The sequence below is a fragment of the Podarcis tiliguerta genome (assembly GCF_965153285.1).
Source record: "Podarcis tiliguerta genome assembly, chromosome: 5".
Taxonomy (NCBI): Eukaryota; Metazoa; Chordata; class Lepidosauria; order Squamata; family Lacertidae; genus Podarcis; species Podarcis tiliguerta.
In genome coordinates, this window is record NC_139538.1 from 94,206,360 (window position 1) to 94,225,782 (window position 19,423).

Genomic DNA, 19,423 nt, shown 5'->3' on the forward strand with positions numbered 1-19,423 from the left:
ATTAGGCCCAATTTCTTCCATGGTTTTCATGCTGGAAATGTTCCATTTTGTTCTTCATCTCTATGCTGATTACTGTTGCTTGATCTTATCCCCGGACATGCAAATAATCCTGCATGCTACCCAAACTCTGACCCCCTCAGACGGCTGGTTGGCAAACCACATCAGCATCTATGCTATCTACTGTCTCTACAATTAACCAGATATATAACAAAAGATCCAATTTCTCTTTAAATGATGGCCTGCTCCGTGAGTATCATTTTAATCAATATAACATAGTTACTGACCAGATGAGCGCTGATCTGAGGGAAATGGATATTGAGCCAAGATTTTGCAGAGAAAACTGGCCACCTTGAATTCCCTAATAGCAGACACTGTAATGGTAATTGAATATCTATTTTTAGTTTTAGTCTTCAAAGTCATGTCCAAAAGTGCTGCAGGCTGGAGATTGCAAAAACCATTGAAAGTCCTTATAAATCAATAAATCATGTTCTTTGCGCAACAGCAGGAAAACAATTCTTGTGGAGCCCCATTGTTTCTCCAGCAAGGGGCCTGAGTAAAAATAAACCAATACTGTATACCCTGAAGTGCCTAAAGTGGGATTTCTTCTGGATAAACCCAGATAGGATCAGGCGGCATGACAAACGGCTTCCTCTTGCCCCACCGCCCTTGACCACTCAGTCAGAGCAAAACGCCATTCGGGTTTTCCCTGGAAGGCCATTTGTTCTGCACTATCGCTAAGGAGCGGAACTTCCCTTGCAAAGGAGTGGGGCAAGCAGAAATCGGCTGTGCCCCATGCTTTCTAAGCAAGGCATAGGTGGAAGTGTGAACAAGCCCAAAGCCCTTTAGGACTAAAATGGGTGTGAGGAGGAGTCAAAGAAGCCCATAGAGCCAATGCAGGCACCCATCCTCTGTGCTGATGCTTCCACACCTGCAATGTGCTACAGTACAGCCCATTGCTGTTCCGTCATATTTATGTTTCTACTGGATTTGCTCATAGTTTGGGAGAAATGAAGGGACACAGGTGGCGCTGTGGGTTAAACCACAGAGCCTAGGACTTGCCGATCAGAAGGTCGGCGGTTCGAATCCTCGCAGCGGAGTGAGCTCCCGTTGCTCTGTCCCAGCTCCTGCCAACCTAGCAGTTCGAAAGCATGAAGTGCAAGTAGATAAATGGGTACCGCTCTGGTGGGAAGGTAAACAACATTTCTGTGCGCTGCTCTGGTTTGCCAGAAGCGGCTTAGTCATGCTGGCCACATGACCCGGAAGCTGTATGCCGGCTCCCTCAGCCAGTAAAATGAGATGAGCGCCGCAACCCCAGAATCATCCGTGACTGGACCTAACGATCAGGGGTCCATTTACCTTTACCTGGGAGAAATGACATCACAGCTTCTAGATCAGTAACACGGGGGGGGGGGGAGGATTTAAGATACCTGGCACAGGGAATGGGGATTGTCCACAAATATATCCGCAAATTTTGTACTTTGCCTAATGGTTAATCTGGCCCTGATATTAACTTTTTACAAAAGTTGTGTAGTGCATTTTCAGAGAGGCATACATATTTTGGGGGGAGTTGGTGTCCTGTATCTCACTGCTTCATAGCTGCATAAAAAATACTTCTCATTTATCACAAAGGTATGTTTGGTGCTGCCTTGAGCAGGGTCACATCTTCTGTCTAGGACTCTTGATAGTCTGAGATTAATCAATGCCAAAATATTTAAAGGAGAAACGTATCAGTGGGCTTGATCTCTGTTGCTGAATAATTGCTTTCATGCTGAGAAAGTGGAACAGAGCAATCGAAAGGTGCTTCTCTGCAGTTGGTCCTCTGTATGCATCAGTCTGTACAAGCTATTTCCTTATTTTCTGGCATGCTGCTGTTTACTGCAAAGACATACTCTAGGAGGCTGAGCAGGAGTCATCCCCAGGATAATGGAGTCTTAATAGCACTAAAGACCCATGATGTAAGAATACTTTAAATCTTCCTTTCTTTCTTTAAGTTCCCCTGCCTTTAACCCATTGTTCTTAGCAATCTCCCTAGTCTATGCATTCTCCAGAAACTTCCTACTCTGGGAAATTTGGCAACTATTTAGCCAGATATGGTGCTTCCTTCACAATTAGGGATCATTTTGCTTCAAAACCTTCACCAGCTAAGCACTGGTAAAATCATGCTCTTTTTAGGACCAGCTGACGATGTTTGCAAGGCAGCTTCTAATTTGCACAGAACTCTTAGAGCCGGTTCATATTTTAAAATCCTCTTTGCAGAGCCGTTCCATGGAATTGAGGCCAAGTAGAGGAAGTGTATATTTGTTCAGCATCATATTTCTTCTTGTATTTTAGAAACATCAGCTGGCAAGGTAAAACTGATGGTGTGTGGTTGCTGGGGGCAGGGGCTAACCATGTTTCAAGACCAGGTGTCTCATAGAATCATAGAGTTGGAAGAGACCACAAGGGCCATCGAGTCCAACCCCCTGCCAAGCAGGAAACACCATCAGAGCACTCCTGACATATGGTTGTCAAGCCTCTGCTTAAAGACCTCCAAAGAAGGAGACTCCACCACACTCCTTGGCAGCAAATTCCACTGTCAAACAGCTCTTACTGTCAGGAAGTTCTTCCTAATGTTTAGGTGGAATCTTCTTTCTTGTAGTTTGGATCCATTGCTCCGTGTCCGCTTCTCTGGAGCAGCAGAAAACAACCTTTCTCCCTCCTCTAGGTGACATCCTTTTATATATTTGAACATGGCTATCATATCACCCCTTAACCTCCTCTTCTCCAGGCTAAACATGCCCAGCTCCCTTAGCCGTTCCTCATAAGGCATCGTTTCCAGGCCTTTGACCATTTTGGTTGCCCTCCTCTAGACACGTTCCAGTTTGTCAGTGTCCTTCTTGAACTGTGGTGCCCAGAACTGGACACAGTACTCCAGGTGAGGTCTGACCAGAGCAGAATACAGTGGCACTATAACTTCCCTTGATCTAGATGCTATACTCCTATTGATGCAGCCCAGAATTGCATTGGCTTTTTTAGCTGCCGCGTCACACTGTTGGCTCATGTCAAGTTTGTGGTCAACCAAGACTCCTAGATCCTTTTCACATGTACTGCTCTCAAGCCAGGTATCACCCATCTTGCATTTGTGCCTCTCATTTTTTTTGCCCAAGTGCAATACTTTACATTTCTCCCTGTTAAAATTCATCTTGTTTGTTTTGGCCCAGTTCTCTAATCTGTCAAGGTCGTTTTGAAGTGTGATCCTGTCCTCTGGGGTGTTAGCCACCCCTCCCAGTTTGGTGTCATCTGTCTCATATCTTGGTACCTGCCTGCTGCTTTCTGCCTGTAAGAACATAAGAACAGCTGGCTCAGGCCAAAGGCCCATCTAGTCCAGCAGTCTGTTCTCACATAAGCCTGTAGGAAGTCTGCACGTAGGACCCAGTTGCAACAATGCTCTCCCCATTTGCAGTTCCCAGTAACGGGCCTTTGGAGGCAATAATACCTCCAACAGCGGAGGTAGGTGGAACATCACTCTCATGGCTAGTTGTAGCCATGGATAGCCTTATTCTTCATGAATTGGTCTGATGCTCTTCTAAAGCCATCTAAGGTGGTGGCACCACTAGCTCCTATGGCAGGGAATTCCATAATTTAACTCTGCACTGTGTGAAGAAGGACCCCCTTTGCTGCTGCTGTGAGTGCTGGAAGGAAGACCTGCTCTCCGCTGCAAGACCCATTTCGACCTGGTCTAGGAGCCCAGACTCACCCTGAACAGCTAAAAGAGGCTCCTGGGAAGCCACTGGGACATTGCTGGAACAACTGTTGGGTTGGGGCAACCGCCTAAAATGTTTTTAAATGGTTCTAATTTTGGTTCCTCTTTTGTTTTTGGCAGGTTGGTGTTGGTTTAATGTTTAGTTGGGGTTGGCAGTTATTTTAATTTGGGTATAACTGTAAACTGTTTATTGCTGTTGTTGTTATGTGTTTCTGTTGATTTATTGGTTTCTTTGTTGCTTGTATAGGATATGTTGTTTCTTGATGTTTTATATTTGATGTTTTGTTGTGTTGTTTATGTATGTTTTAAGCCTTCCAGAGTGGCTGGGGAAACCCAGCCAGATTGATGGGATATAAATTTTAAAAATATTATTATTTCTTATTATTTCTGTTCCTCTCACATCCTTTTATAGAAATTTATTTATTTATACATACATACATACATACATACATACCTCGCCCATCTGGTTGGGCTTCCCCAGCCACTCTGGACAACAAAAGATAAGTACATTTAAACATCAGTTATTAAAAACTTCCCTAAACAGGGATAAAATGTAGCAAGAATCTAATACACCCCCATACCTCTGCCCCACCCCCCTGGGCGAGGAAAGTGACCCTGTAAACAGTAGCTCTGAAACTTTCTACCTGTCAAGAAACAGGGTAATAGGAAACAATATTTAGCATGTGAGTAGCCTATTACTTGTGTTTTTTCTCCTGCATCTGAATGTTCTGATTTCCCCTTTGTGACCTCCTCTCAGAACTGTCAGTGGAACATGGTTTTAAGATCAGGGCTTTCCATAAGATGAACAGCATCCCTTGGTTCTTGACAACTGTTTCTACAAATAAAAGGAAGCTTTTGCGTTGCTCTGTCATTGCTTTTCCATCTTGCCTCTGAGATTTCTCTAGGCCGTTCTGTGCATACTGTTAAGTCCCTTCCGGCTTTCTGCTTTTGCACACTTAGATTCATTCATATCCACTTTGCCATCTCTTAGCATTTCAGTGAAAGAGAAATCAGACAACGGATTTTATTAACAATTTGATCTTGCCACTTGTGAGTGTGCTGTGTGTGGCATGAGCTGCTGATATGAAACCTTTCTTTCTTTCGCCAAACCTTTATTAGGCATTAGAGATGTAGACCATCTTAAAACATCCATGTACAAAAAGTTTAAAATATATGCAAAGAAACAGCCACATAAGATATATAGTAACAGAAATTTTCATTGGAGTGTCTTCCCGCTAAACCGTGCCATTCACCACGATATGAAACCAACCACTGAAAATGTATTTTTTGTCTTTTTAATCTCCTACATCTAGATCTGAGCTTTGGAGTACTAGCCCTTGATTCACTTACTTGTCAAGCTGAATCTCACAATCTTTCAACTGTTTAAGGTCTTCAGATTCGAGTCACACCAAGGCATCCATTTATAGCTGGTGTTCTGAGTGCTATATATGGTTTGCAGTTGTTAGCATGCGGGGAGAAAAGATTTATTTAAATGATGATAAAAGCAGGGCTACGGCTGCAATCCTGAGCTCTAAAGTGACTCAGGATAGATCCTATCAGTGAGTCACTGTACTCTGTTGAGAACTGCATGAGCGAAGGCTTTCCCCACAGTACTCAGCAGGGCGATCCCATGGTAGTTGTTGCAGTCTTGAAGGTCACCTTTGCTCGTGTAGAGGGTCACAATGCTGGAGTCACACATGTCTTGTGGCACAGATCCTTGTTCCCAACTCTGCAAGAGGAGGCTGTGGAGGTGTGTCATGGGAGAAGAATTGAAGTTTCCAGCACTTCTGTTGGGATTCCGCCCTGACCTGGGCCTTTACCACATGCCTGAGAATTGATGACGTTCTTCAGCTCATCAAGGAATGGAGTGACATCCAGTTCTTCCAAGACAGGATACTCTTACCTGGGAGTTACCTCCATTGTATTCAGTGGGACATGCTTCTGAGTAAACATAGTTAGGATTGTTCTGGGCACCACAGTTCAAGAAGGACACTGACAAACTGGAACGTGTCCAGAAGAGGGCAACCAAAATGGTCAAAGGCCTGGAAACGATGCCTTATGAGGAACGGCTAAGGGAGCTGGGCATGTTTAGCCTGGAGAAGAGGGGGTTAAGGGGTGATATGATAGCCATGTTCAAATATATAAAAGGATGTCACCTAGAGGAGGGAGAAAGGTTGTTTTCTGCTGCTCCAGAGAAGCAGACACGGAGCAATGGATCCAAACTACAAGAAAGAAGATTCCACCTAAACATTAGGAAGAACTTCCTGACAGTAAGAGCTGTTTGACAGTGGAATTTGCTGCCAAGGAGTGTGGTGGAGTCTCCTTCTTTGGAGGTCTTTAAGCAGAGGCTTGACAACCATATGTCAGGAGTGCTCTGATGGTGTTTCCTGCTTGGCAGAGGGTTGGACTCGATGGCCCTTGTGGTCTCTTCCAACCCTTCTATGATTCTATGATTCTACATGCAAAATTGCCAGAAAACCTTTATCTAGTTATCTCCCCCGCCCCCTTTGTAGAAGTTGATCAATATGAACAGTGTGTCCCATTCCTTTGCCTCCGGTGTACATAAGCCGTGTTAGTAATTGGAGTCCACCCTGACACTTTACTGAAAGGTAAAGAAAGATGGCTAACCAGCCACACATCTACACCCCCCCCCCTTCTCGCTCCCAGTGGAAACAGCTTCCGACAAGATCCTGCTTTCATGCCATTCTAAGTTGTTGATGCAGCTCCTGTTATATTTAAAGCTTTTCCCCTCAAGCATCCTTTCTTTCTAGTTGACAGTAAAATGGATGGTCTCTGAAAGGAGCTTTTTGTTGCCACTGTTTTCATTTCCGAACAGTAGCAGGGACTGCAGAACAGTTTTAATCCCCTCTTGGGCTCTCCGGGATATAGGAGCTGAAAATGTACAACCACCAGGAAGCCTAAAGCGGCAGAAAGAGTAAAGGGAGAAGACTCCAAAAGCATTGTCTCCGTGAGCCATAAGCAAAGAACACGGACCATCAAGCTGTCACATTAAAAGAGAAGAAAAGCAAAACAGGAATGTTTGGTGGCCTGTATGAATGGCATTAGATGTCTTAGGATAAGACGTCGGGTGGAAATCCATGCAGTGACCTGCATGCAAAAATGGATGTAGAGAGTCTGTGCAAGTGCAGCTCTTGTACAGTTTTTTCTCAATGTTCAGTTTATTTGGGCTTGATAACCATTGGGGGTAACTTCCTCTCTGCAGACCATAATAATTAGTGCAGAAGGTGTACGAATGAACTGTTTCTCACTATGCAGAATTGTTATAGAATCATAGAATCCTAGAGTTGGAAGAGACCACAAGGGCCATCGAGTCCAACCCCCTGCCAAGCAGGAAACACCATCAGAGCACTCCTGACATATGGTTGTCAAGCCTCTGCTTAAAGACCTCCAAAGAAAGAGACTCCACCACACTCCTTGGCAGCAAATTCCACTGTCGAACAGCTCTTACTGTCAGGAAGTTCTTCCTAATGTTTAGGTGGAATCTTCTTTCTTGTAGTTTGGATCCATTGCTCCGTGTCCGCTTCTCTGGAGCAGCAGAAAACAACCTTTCTCCCTCCTCTATGTGACATCCTTTTATATATTTGAACATGGCTATCATATCATATCATATATCACCCCTTAACCTCCTCTTCTCCATTGTACATGGTACATGGTACATTGTGCTCTGCAATGTACCAGCTCCTACTTCTTACATTTCCTTGGCCCTTTTGCTCCACGGATGGTGCAAAATGCCCTCCCTCCCAAAAGTCTCTCTCTCTATATATATATATATATTATTCAGTTTGATTTTAAATTTCTTTGTAAGCTGCCTCGAGCCATGGAAAATGCAGGATGAGCATGTTTCAAGTAAACAAACCTCTTTCTAGTCCATTTCATGTGTCTGGTGTGAGGAGAGACGTAGCCCATGAAAGCTTATGCCGCCATCAATTTGCTCGTCTTTGAAATGCCGCACGATTCTTTGCTGGTTTGGCTGCAACAGACCGAAATAGCTGCCCTTCTGGAATTTGGTCTGCTATTCTACAATATACTATGACAATATTCTCACTTTCCCCAGTAATACTGTTGCCTGTTCCCGCTCTCAAGCAATGACACATCATCCCTGCGAGGTGCAGAGTCGCTCAGGCTGGTATTGAATGCCTGTGGCATTTCTCCAGAGTAGTGAGCCACAACACGGCTTCTTTCCCACTGCAAACTAGGGTGGGAAGTTGATTTGCATCCAGGAGGAGAAGCAAGCTGTTATGTACTGAGTTGAATAGGATCCAAACTGCAGCAGTCTGATTGGTCCTAGAACAATAGGATCCAAAAGGCAGCAGTCTGATTGGTCCTAGAACAATAGGATCCAAAAGGCAGCAGTCTGATTGGTCCTAGAACAATGCAGCAGTATGATTGGTTGGCAGGAACCACCCAATCATGCTCCAGATAGAAGTGAATCCACAACCTGATTGGCTTAGAATTCCGGAATTAGCCAATCATGTGCAGCCCATTGTGTAAATAATATATATAAAGCAGATACTTTGAGGGGACTTTCATTCATTCCACTATGAGCTGAATAAAGAGCATGAAATCACTTTGCAGCTCTGAGTATATTTCACAAGCAATGCTAATATTAACCATACATTCATGGAACAGTTCCCAGGTTCAGTCTCAGTTGTTGTCAGTCTTGAGAATGATCAGGTAACAGGACTTCTTTCTCTGACAAGAAACCGTCGATCAGACATGGGGAACTTCTGGCCGTCCACATGCTGTTGGATTCCAGCTCCATCACCCGTGGCCCCTGGGCCATGTGCCGGGCAGGGCTGATAGGAATTGCAGGCCCATATTTCCAGGAGGACCAGATTGAGGCCACTCAGAGCCAGTCAGAGCTAGATGAAGCCATGGTCTCATATGGCAGCTCCTTGTAAACAGGAGACAAGCAGACTGATACTTGAGAGGGGCAGTGTTTATTATTGCTATGGATTTGGGGAAGAACACCCCACTGCCACCCAATAAAATAATAAATGCTAGGTTTTTTATTGTTTGGGGTGTGAGCTAGCCTATGCAAAATGACCTGGTCAAATCAGGGCTCTTAAGAAAGAATGCAGAGTCATTGAGGGCCATTGGCAAGGCGAGAGAACTGTCCTTCCCCCTTGCCCTGAGGTGTGAACAGAGACTGGGGATTTGGAAGGTTGCCAGGGTAACTGGGTGTGAGGTGACAGGGGAAAAGAGTCTTGAGCAAGGCTTGCTGGGAAGAGGAAGGAAGAAGAAAGACTGGGATCCATATTGGGCAGGCTGGCTGATGGCTGAGAGATGCCTTGGATTCCAGGGCTATGCTGCTATGGGAAACAAGCCCCTCTTGATATGACCTTGCTGGACTCCCTCCATGCACAATGAAGGTGTAAAAACACAAGGAGTAAGTTGTGGCAGACAGCAATTACGTATCTTGGACTAAATATTTTAAACTTATTTCAGCCTGGTGAAAAAACAATAATGTCATTTAATTGTATAGAAAGGATTAAAACATCAGTTTCTCTGCAGGTCTGAGATTTACGGTATTTAAAAATAGAGGCCTAACTTTATTCTGTGTTCGTGCACACATGCCCACAGATACATTCAGAAAGTTCACATGTTGCTCAAGGTGTAAATGACTGGTCTAAATTTGAAGCTGCTATTCAGTTCTCTAGGCAGATGTGATTATGAAGTGTGACATTGTGCATCCGGTTAGACAGATTCAGTGTATTTTGAAATCTGTGCTTGCTCTCCTGCTTTTCCTCTACCTGAAAAGGGGTTTGTGCGTTTCATAGAGGGGACGATGCCTTTCATGCACTGGGGAGCGTTCTGAGCCACAACAGAGCCTTGTTAATGATGGAATTACCAACACTCTGGTTTTAAGCTGGTGTGCCGAGGGTGTTTTTACCTCCAGGCCAGTTGCCTGGCAAGTAAGGCCAGTGTTTTCTTCCCAGCCATTCCCTCCTGTTCCCACCACATTAATTCATTTTATTAATTATTTAAAAAATTCAATATAGTTAAAAAGAAACAAAAATATTTTTGGTATGTGCATGCATTGCAGTCATAGATGTACTAAATAGGGCTGGGGGAGCCCAGAAGATCACACAGGGACATAGCTGTCAAGCGTCCCTTATTTGGCAGGACAGTCCCTTATCCCAGCGCCATTTCCCGCTGCTGTCCCTTATTGATGATGTCCCTTAAATAAGCTACTGAAGGTAATGGGGCCCTTTCTATGTCCAGCTGTCCATTGTCAACAACAAATTGTTGCTGTTTTTTTGTGTTGAATATATGCTATATGGTAATTTATGGACCTAATAGGTATCTAAAGCCATTTGCACACAACAAAATATGTATTTTATCAAAGTAATTGTTGATCCCTTATTTTGGCTGCTGATCCCTTATTTTCAAATCTGTAAGTTGACAGCTATGCACACGGATGCATGGATGAAATTTCCCGCCATAGGATTTGACTATAAGAAAATGTCCTCCAGCTGTTTCTTTTTGGCTTTTTACAGGTTTAAATCAATAACTAAGCACAATAAAACCCATGAAATGCAAGTATCGTAGCTCTTTCAAGGCAAACACTCAGAACAGATGTAAAATAGTGGTGCTATTTTGTGCTGGATATAAAAAAAGAAGCATGGGTTTTAAAAAGAATTATGAGTTTGGGCAAAAAGTTAGCAGCTTCATAGTGGTTTTTACTGACCAGATTATGGGAACTTAGGAGGGACCTGAAGTCAGTATGTATACAGAGTATAATTTCAAAATGCACATCTGTCAGTGAACCATAGAGAACATTTAAGACTTGTCCTCGCTTAACTTTCCTTTGCTCTTTCCAGGCAGAGTCCATGATTTAAATTTTCATAATCAAGCACCCTTTTTTTGTTGCTCTGAGCTTTCCCCATGAAAACCTGCTCTTTACAGTTCAATCAGAGCAAAAGTCCATCTATGGAAAACTTGAATTGAGATTTGCTCTGATTCTACATTACAGAGCACGTTTTTTGCCATGAAAGCTCAGGGCAAAAATACCGTATTTTTTGCTCTATAAGACTCACTTTTTCCCTCCTAAAAAGTAAGGGGAAATGTGTGTGCGTCTTATGGAGCGAATGCAGGCTGTGCAGCTATCCCAGAAGCCAGAACAGCGAGAGGGATCGTTGCTTTCACTGCGCAGCAATCCCTCTTGCTGTTCTCGCTTCTGAGATTCAGAATATATTTTTTTCTTGTTTTCCTCCTCCAAAAACTAGGTGCGTCTTGTGGTCTGGTGCGTCTTATAGAGCGAAAAATGTGATAATGCTTGGACACAGAGCGTTAAAAGTGCAGACATCTGCCTGGAAAGAGCAGGGTGAAAGGTACTTGTGGATAAGACCTTAGGCATTACTTATCATACCTTTTCTCTATCAAATTGGGGGGGGGGGGATCTTGTTTTTAAAGATCCATTTTAGCAAAGTTGTGCAGCACCAAGTATCTATGTATTGCTCAATTCACACGGCCATTTTGAGTGAAACTATTAGATCCCATCCGCAGCATATGTTCAGCACAGAGAGAAAATAGGGATACTTCTTAGAATTTAATGAAGGACAAATTATTACATAGGAAGCTGCCTTAAACTGAGTCAAGCCATCAGTGCAGGGGTTTCAAGTGGTGATTTTCCCCAGCCCTACTTTGAGATGTTGAGGATTGAAACTGGCACCGTATACATGGCTTTCTCACTGAGCTACATTCCCTAAATAAAGTAAGTGCTGGGTTCTGCTCCGTTTTGTTTTGTAAGGTTGTATATTTAAACACACACACACACACAAAATACTTTAACTAGACAGCAACTTCAAAATGGGATTAACGGTGGACTATATTAAAATTCAAAATAGGGGTTTTTATCGGGGAGGAGAAGCCAAAATACAGGAAGAACATTGAGCAGGCTAATTTTTGTGGTTTCTGACTACAGTATTTTTTTGTGACGTCGGTTTGCTCCCCCCTGTGGGCAAATTGAAAATTGCATTTAGGTTTTCCAATCATTCCTAGACGAATCTGCGAAGACGGTAATCTGGGGGGGGGGCCGAGGAGACGAAAAACCTGCAATATGTTTTTGGGTGGATTTCTGCGTATTTGGGATTGTGAATACTTTTCAAGAGCTCCACGCCACATTACATTACCTTTCCAGAGGCCAAGTTGATACAAGACTAATTAAGTACCTGCTAATTGAACTAAAAGTCTACTCTTGTTGACATCAACATACCTAAATGTTCATCTAGACTGACTTTATGAGAAGAATTATAGTTTATGCCAGGACACCAAAAGAGCTGTACTGTTAGCAGGTACTGAGTACAGTAATCTGCACTCACAATGAGAAAATAATATACAGTGGTGCCTCGCAAGACGAAATTAATTCGTTCCGCGAGTCTCTTCATCTAGCGGTTTTTTCGTCTTGCGAAGCAACCCTATTAGTGGATTAGCTCTATTAGCGGTTTAGCGGCTATTAGCGGCTATTAAAGGCTTAAGGGATTAGCGGATTAGCTGCTAAAAGGCTATTAGCGGCTTAGCAGCTTAGAAAAAGGGGTTGGGGAGCAAAATAAAATCTCAAGAATCGCAAGACATTTTCGTCTTGCGAAGCAAGCCCATAGGGAAATTCGTCCTGCGAAGCGCATTGAAAAACGGAAAACCCTTTCATCTAGCGGGTTTTCCGTCTTGCGAGGCATTCGTCTTGCGGGGCACCACTGTACCTAATTTTTATTCCCAGACAAATGCATAGATTTAGAACATACTTGTCCTTCAAATTTCACATATCTAAATGCAAAATCTATACCCTGGTTAGAAATGTGTACACTGAGATGAAATACCTATTTAAATATGTATTTTGCTATAATTTTTGGCTCCCAGTTTGTGGAATGCTCTCCCCAGGAAGGTTCATTATATATCTTTAGGTGTCAGGTGAAAATGTTCCTCTTCAACCAGCCCTTTGGCTGAGTCATATTCTACAGCCTTTAAAATGTGTCTGTGGGAAGGGGGGGGGGGTATTGTTTTGTTGTTTTTGTTTTAATTGTTTACTTGTGTTTTTATCTTTCATTTTATTCTGTGAACTACCCTGAGATCTCGTGGTGAAGGGCTGTATATAAATTTATATAAATTTAATACAATTAAGAAAATAAAAATAAATAAAATAAATGCCAGCACTTTGAATTAGGCTTGGAAACAGACTGAAAGCCAGAGGTGCCAGAGGATTGGGAGGAGCAACATGAGGGGGACAGACCTTCTCAAAAAATTAGTTTGGGGGTCCGAAACTGCCTCAGTCCCTAGGAATTGCCGCCTATGCTGAAAGCCAATGCCCATTCCCCATTATCAACCTGGAAGTTATAGTCTGAAGCAGGGGGTGGCAAGGTTTAACTTGCCTGGGCTGGTTCACTTCTGTGGAGATCCCTCTGTTGGCCAGATTGCGCACCTCCGTGGGCCAGATTGCGCACATGTGTGAGCGCACGCAGCCACGATTTCCGGCATCTGTGTCAACATGATTTCCAGCATCTGTGTCTGCGCAGATGCGATTTTTGGCGTCTGAGCTTGTGCAGACGCAATTTCCAGCACCGCGGAAGCGAGGCCCTGCGCCACGCTGCACCGGTTTAGGGCAATGCACGGGGATCATAGAGTTGGAAGAGACCACAAGGGCCATCGATTCCAACCCCCTGCCAAGCAGGAAACACCATCAGAGCACTCCTGACATATGGTTGTCATGCCTCTGCTTAAAGACCTCCAAAGAAGGAGACTCCACCACACTCCTTGGCAGCAAATTCCACTGTCGAACAGCTCTTACTGTCAGGAAGTTCTTCCTAATGTTTAGGTGGAATCTTCTTTCTTGTAGTTTGGATCCATTGTTCCGTGTCCGCTTCTCTGGAGCAGCAGAAAACAACCTTTCTCCCTCCTCTATGTGACATCCTTTTATATATTTGAACATGGCTATCATATCACCCCTTAACCTCCTCTTCTCCAGGCTAAACATGCCCAGCTCCCTTAGCCGTTCCTCATAAGGCATCGTTTCCAGGCCTTTGACCATTTTGGTTGCCCTCCTCTGGACTCACAAGCAGACGACTCGGTTTGGGGGCGACTCATGGGCCAGTTAAACGACCCCCATGGGCCGCTTGTGGCCCATGGGCCTTAGGTTACCCACCCCTGGTCTGAAGTAATTGCAGTTTCTGAAACTCTCAGAAGCAGCCTCACATGCTGTGTGTTGCAACAACTTGTTGGGATACTGCCAGGGAGACGGAGCCATCAGGCAGGCCCCAGTCGTCATCTCCAGACAATCACCGGTCTCCCGTGGAAACAGCATCAGTCAATTAGCGACACGAGCCTCAGGGACATTCCAAGACTCATGCACACCCTTTCAGCAGAGTTTCCACAACAGAAGATTCAGACAGGAGAGCATATTTACAGCTTTATTCAACGTAGATCAGAACAAAGGAAAAACATGACTGCTTGCCTCCATGTCCAGGAAAACAGCCGGAACAAAGGCTATATACAAAACGGAAGTTCCCAGAGAGAACAGTGCTGGGAGTAAACAGGCATGTGACACACAACAATCATGCCTGACCATTTAAGGTGGAACAGAACTATATCCTAACAGTTACCACAGCATGGCACTGTCCAGGAAAGGACCACAGCTGCTACAAAAGTCAAAGACGAGGGGAGGATTTGTCCCAGAGGCACCTGGGACCTAATTGTGTAGGTTCAATGGATAAGAGCATGGATAGGCAAACTAAGACCCAGGGGCCAGATCCGGTCCAATTGCCTTCTCAATCTGGCCCACGGATGGTCTGGGAATCAGCATGTTTTTACATGAGTAACATGTGTCCTTTTGTTTAAAATACATCTCTGGGTTATTTGTGGGGCATAGGAATTCGTTCATTTCCCCCCAAAAAATTTAGTCCGCCCCCCCACAAGATCTGAGGGACGGTGGACCAGCCCCCTGCTGAAAAAGTTTGTTGATCCCTGGATAAGAGTGTCTGACCTGGGAGACCAGACATCAAATCCCCACGTGGTCATGAATTTCACTGGGTGAACTTGAGCCAGCCATGGTCTCTCATCCTAACCTTCCTTGCAGGATTGTTGGGGGGATTAAAGGAAGAGGAGAACCGGGTACACCACCTTGAGCTCTTTGGAGAAAAGAGTGGCCTTTAAATGCAATAAATAAACATTAGGAAGAACACCTAAACATTAGGAAGAACTTCCTGACAGTAAGAGCTGTTTGACAGTGGAATTTGCTGCCAAGGAGTGTGGTGGAGTCTCCTTCTTTGGAGGTCTTTAAGCAGAGGCTTGACAACCATATGTCAGGAGTGCTCTGATGGTGTTTCCTGCTTGGCAGGGGGTTGGACTCGATGGCCCTTGTGGTCTCTTCCAACTCTATGATTCTATGATTCTATGATTCTAAATAAAATTAGCTACATTGCACAGAGAAACCACCCACCCAGCATCTCTGTTTTGTCAAGAGTGTACTCCAATTTATTGGCCTCATCCAACCCACTAGAGTGCCAATATACCTGTTTAACATCCCCATGGCCTCACTTGCCTCAGGTGTAAATGAGAAGCAGAGCTCGGTGTGACCAATGGTGACACGTGACTTCAAATCCCTAGGTGGCCTAACTCCCATGGGAGACCAGAAAGCACCCTACAGAACTTTGTGGCGCACATGTTACAGGGATGAGCCATAGTGCCATAACAGAACTTTATAGAAGAAGCACTTCAGGCAGAAACAGAATCCCGGAAATAGTATGCCTTCAGAAGGATGCCATGGTTGATGTTCTACAGAACTAGAAGCAAAGTCAGATTGGTTCCTGGAAGAGAAATGAAATTAGATTACCTACCATTTACACTCAGTGTGATAAATGTGGTTTGTGAGTCACCTGATTGCAGATAATGTAGTTGGCAGAATTCCCACATAGTCTCTACAGTGCATCAAAAGCTTCTCAACTGAGCCAATGCTTTCTGCTGAAGTTTCGCCTTGCTGAAATTCCAAAGGCAGGCTTAATTCATGAGGGAATTAAAATGCCAAACTGAATTATGTTAACGAAGGTCAAAGGTGCCGCTAGTGCCCAAAGCGACAATTAAGGGTCATTTCACAGGAAGACATGTACATCTAGGTAGGCCCAGGATACCTGAAGGGGCTTGTTTTCCTCCATGGATCAGAAGCATGGCTCGAGTTAATGAGGTGTCACCATTCAGTTTCATGGGCCTGATTCTGCAGAACTCCATCCCATTAGAAATCAGGCAAGCAGCCTTTTCCCTATTTTGTTTTTAATACAGTGGTGCCCCGCAAGACGAAATTAATTCGTTCTGCGAGTTTTTTGTCTTGTGAATTTTTCGTCTTGCGAAGCACGGTTTCCCATAGGAATGCATTGACGGTTTTAAGAAAAAGGCACAAGACATTTTCGTCTTGCGAAGCAAGCCCATAGGGAAATTCGTCTTGCGAAGCAACTCAAAAAAAACAAAAAACTCTTTCGTCTTGCGAGTTTTTCGTCTTGCGAGGCATTCGTCTTGCGAGGTACCACTGTATGCCAACACAACAATACACTACCTTTTCTTACAAATGCAACTCTTAAAAAATAATACAAGGTTAAATGCACTTAGGCAAGTTACCAAGCATGAAGAAATTAAATGTACCTTTCAGCCAACTGGGGAGTTGTTGACAATTCCTAAGTCTGCCCTAAAATAATTATGGCCACATCTTGTGCTCATTTATACCAAGACTATAAAGACCCTGTGCTAGCTTGTAGCTTATATTACTTGTTTGGAAAGTTCCTTTTAACTTGGAAGTATTAGCTTTGTGGAATACTTACATGCACCTTGTGCTATAGCTGATCTGACCCCTCCCCCTTTTACAGGTAAAACGCAGGTGATGGGTGAAATCAAGATTGCTTTAAAGAAGGAAATGAAGACTGATGGGGAACAGCTGATAGTTGAGATCCTTCAATGCAGAAATATCACCTACAAGTTTAAATCTCCAGATCACTTACCAGGTATCAATTGTAAACCAGCATTTTAATACATAAAATATGTTTTAAAATGAGTTGTAAACACATAAGGATGGTAAGATTTAAATTTTGTTTTCAGTTATCGACACACATGTATCATTTCCATTGAATATAGCATTCATGCATTCTTGTTTTCTCTACAGATGGTTGGGGGGGGGGTGTTCCTAAAAATAAATAAGTGTAGTAGTAAGGGGGGGTGTCTTTCTGCCTAACCAAGCGTCTTCAGGAGAGAGCGATTTGCAGCGACAAAAATGCAAGGTGCAGACAGGTACATAATGCTCTTCCTCCATCCAGCCCCCATGTCTCCGAAACTCCCCTCCCATTCCTTTTCCCCTTGAGGGGTCCCAGAGACTCATGTTAATGCCACATACAATGATCTGGACCATTGCAGGTCTGGTGGTGGTGAGGAGAGCTGCTCCTTTAGAAAGCAGGTCTGGCAGGTCTCTTCCCTCAGCACAAATTGCTCCCTCCCAAGAGTGCTTTGCAAGAGCTTTATTTACCTAGGTACCGTATTTTTCGCTCCATAAGACGCACCAGACCATAAGCACACCTGGTTTGGGGAGGAGGAAAACAAGAAAAAAAATATTCTGAATCCCAGAAGCCAGAACAGAAAGAGGGATCTGGCTTCTGGGATAGCCGTGGCAAGCCTCTTCAGGGCAGCGGGATGAAGGCAGAAGCCAGGAGAGGCGCTGCACAGAGAGGGGAGAACTGCGCAGCGCCCCTTTAGCGAAGTGGGAGGAGGAACAGAAAGAGCCCCTTCTGTTCCTCCTCCGACTTCACAGGACAGACGCGTCGCTGAAGGGGTGCTACGCAGTTCTCCCTGCGCAGCGCCATTCACTCCATAAGACGCACTCACATTTCCCCTTACTTTTTAGGAGGAAAAAGGTGTGTCTTATGGAGCGAAAAATACGGTATTTGTGCTCGATGCAGTGCAAACTGGTAAATAACTCACCAGCCTCCTCCCTAATGGCTACTGAGAAGCATCATACATATAAAACATGGGATGTTGCTTTGTCGAAAGGCTCTGAAACAGCTCAACCAATTGTGTATGTTTGATTCCCATAGGAATCTGCCTAATATCAAGTCCGGCCATTGGTACATCTGACTCAGTATTGTCTGCACCAGGGATGGGAATCCTGTGGCTCGCCAGATGTTTGGGCTCCCATCAGCCCAGCCAACATGGGTGATCCAAAAACATCTGGAGAGCTGCAGTTCCCCATCCCAGGTCTGAGCTGAACGGCGGCCTGGTTCTCCAGGATTTAAGAGGGGCATGTTTCTCAGCCCAATCTGGGCATGCTGGTGACTGAACCTGAGATCGTTTGCATGCAAAGCATGTTACCTGGCACTGAGTTTCAGCCTTTTCTGAAAGGGATGAGGGAGGTGTTACCTACAGCAGACAAGAGGCCCTTTTACCATGTATTTAGCCATCTAGTTTTTTACATTTTTGGATCTGCTTAGCAATTGGACTGTAATGATCATGGGACTCAGAATTCAAAATTTAAAGTCTCACTCCTCTCCAAACTTAAAGTGCTTCAAGTCAAGCGTGGCAAACCTCTTTATCACAGGAAAGCTAATCCTTTCTAAGGTAGTGTTATCCAAAAAGAACTGAAATAGCATAGAATAATTATATGTCAATACCTGTTTCTGGTTAATTTCATTTTCCAAAAAAATAATGTACAGTTTTTTTCGTATCAGCTTCATCTCTTATATGAAAGATTTCTAAACTATTTCATTCAGTGAATTTCTGTACTCATTGGGAAAGAATTTGCTTTCAGGGCTCTGAAATTCAGAGCACTTCATCAGATCTCCTGGAATTACCTCATTTTGATATCGAGGGAAAGAGCAAAGTTTCCCTCGACTTAAATAGCCATTAACCAATTTAATGCTAAATGAGTTAGCAGCAAAGACACCTAATGAGGTTCTGTATGACAGGTTGAACTGCTTATTTGAACAGATCTGTATGTGAAGCTGTACGTTGTCAACCTTGCAACTCAAAAGAGAGTAATTAAGAAGAAAACGAGAGTATGCAGGCATGACCGAGAACCTTCATTCAATGAAACATTTCGATTCAGTTTGAGTCCCACCGGGCATTCTCTCCAGGTAAGCCTCCATCTTAAGACAAATTGAATGTTATGCTTTCTGCACTGGGCATTTGAGACTCCGTTTCTCTCACTTATTTACTTAACCTTAATTATTTGCCATTTGCCGAAAAGCAAATTAAACGTTACAGTGTGAGAGTTACATGAACCGTCTCCCAATGTTGTTGTGTTTGTTCTTCAAGCCTAGAACTTCCTCAACTTAGAACATTCTTGGCTGCTCTAAGTATCAAAAGATAGTATGAATTGTAAGAAAGAAGTAAACAGAATTTGCAGAGAGAATAAATAAATGTGTATGAGCTTCAAAACTGAAGCCTTTGGCAGGATGTTCCTCATAAAATGGAACAAGGAAGCATAAATGTTCAATGAGTGGCTACCTAATGGAGGCCTCTTTCTTGGGTGTTGGCAATTCAGGTTCACACTCAGCCATGACAGTCTCTGGGTGGTTTGCCTAGCCTAGGCTAGCCTAGCCTAATGTGCAGCCTAACCTCGTGGACAGAGTTCTTGTGAGGAGGGGGGAAATGTCAAACTCAGCTCTTCAGGACAGAGAGATAAATGTAACATAACAA

At 43.9% G+C, this 19,423-nt stretch overlaps 1 protein-coding gene across 2 annotated transcripts in view; it reads left to right on the plus strand.

Moving 5' to 3' along the window:
* Window positions 1–19,423, plus strand: part of PCLO (piccolo presynaptic cytomatrix protein) — a gene marked incomplete at its 5' end in the record, with an annotated part of 246,970 nt that overhangs the window by 221,935 nt on the left and 5,612 nt on the right. For both annotated transcript variants that reach the window (XM_083440693.1, XM_083440692.1), the window contains 2 exons: window positions 16,609–16,743; window positions 18,713–18,858. In XM_083440693.1, the coding sequence (XP_083296819.1) occupies window positions 16,609–16,743; window positions 18,713–18,858 (281 nt within the window). The remainder of the gene's footprint in view (window positions 1–16,608; window positions 16,744–18,712; window positions 18,859–19,423) is intronic.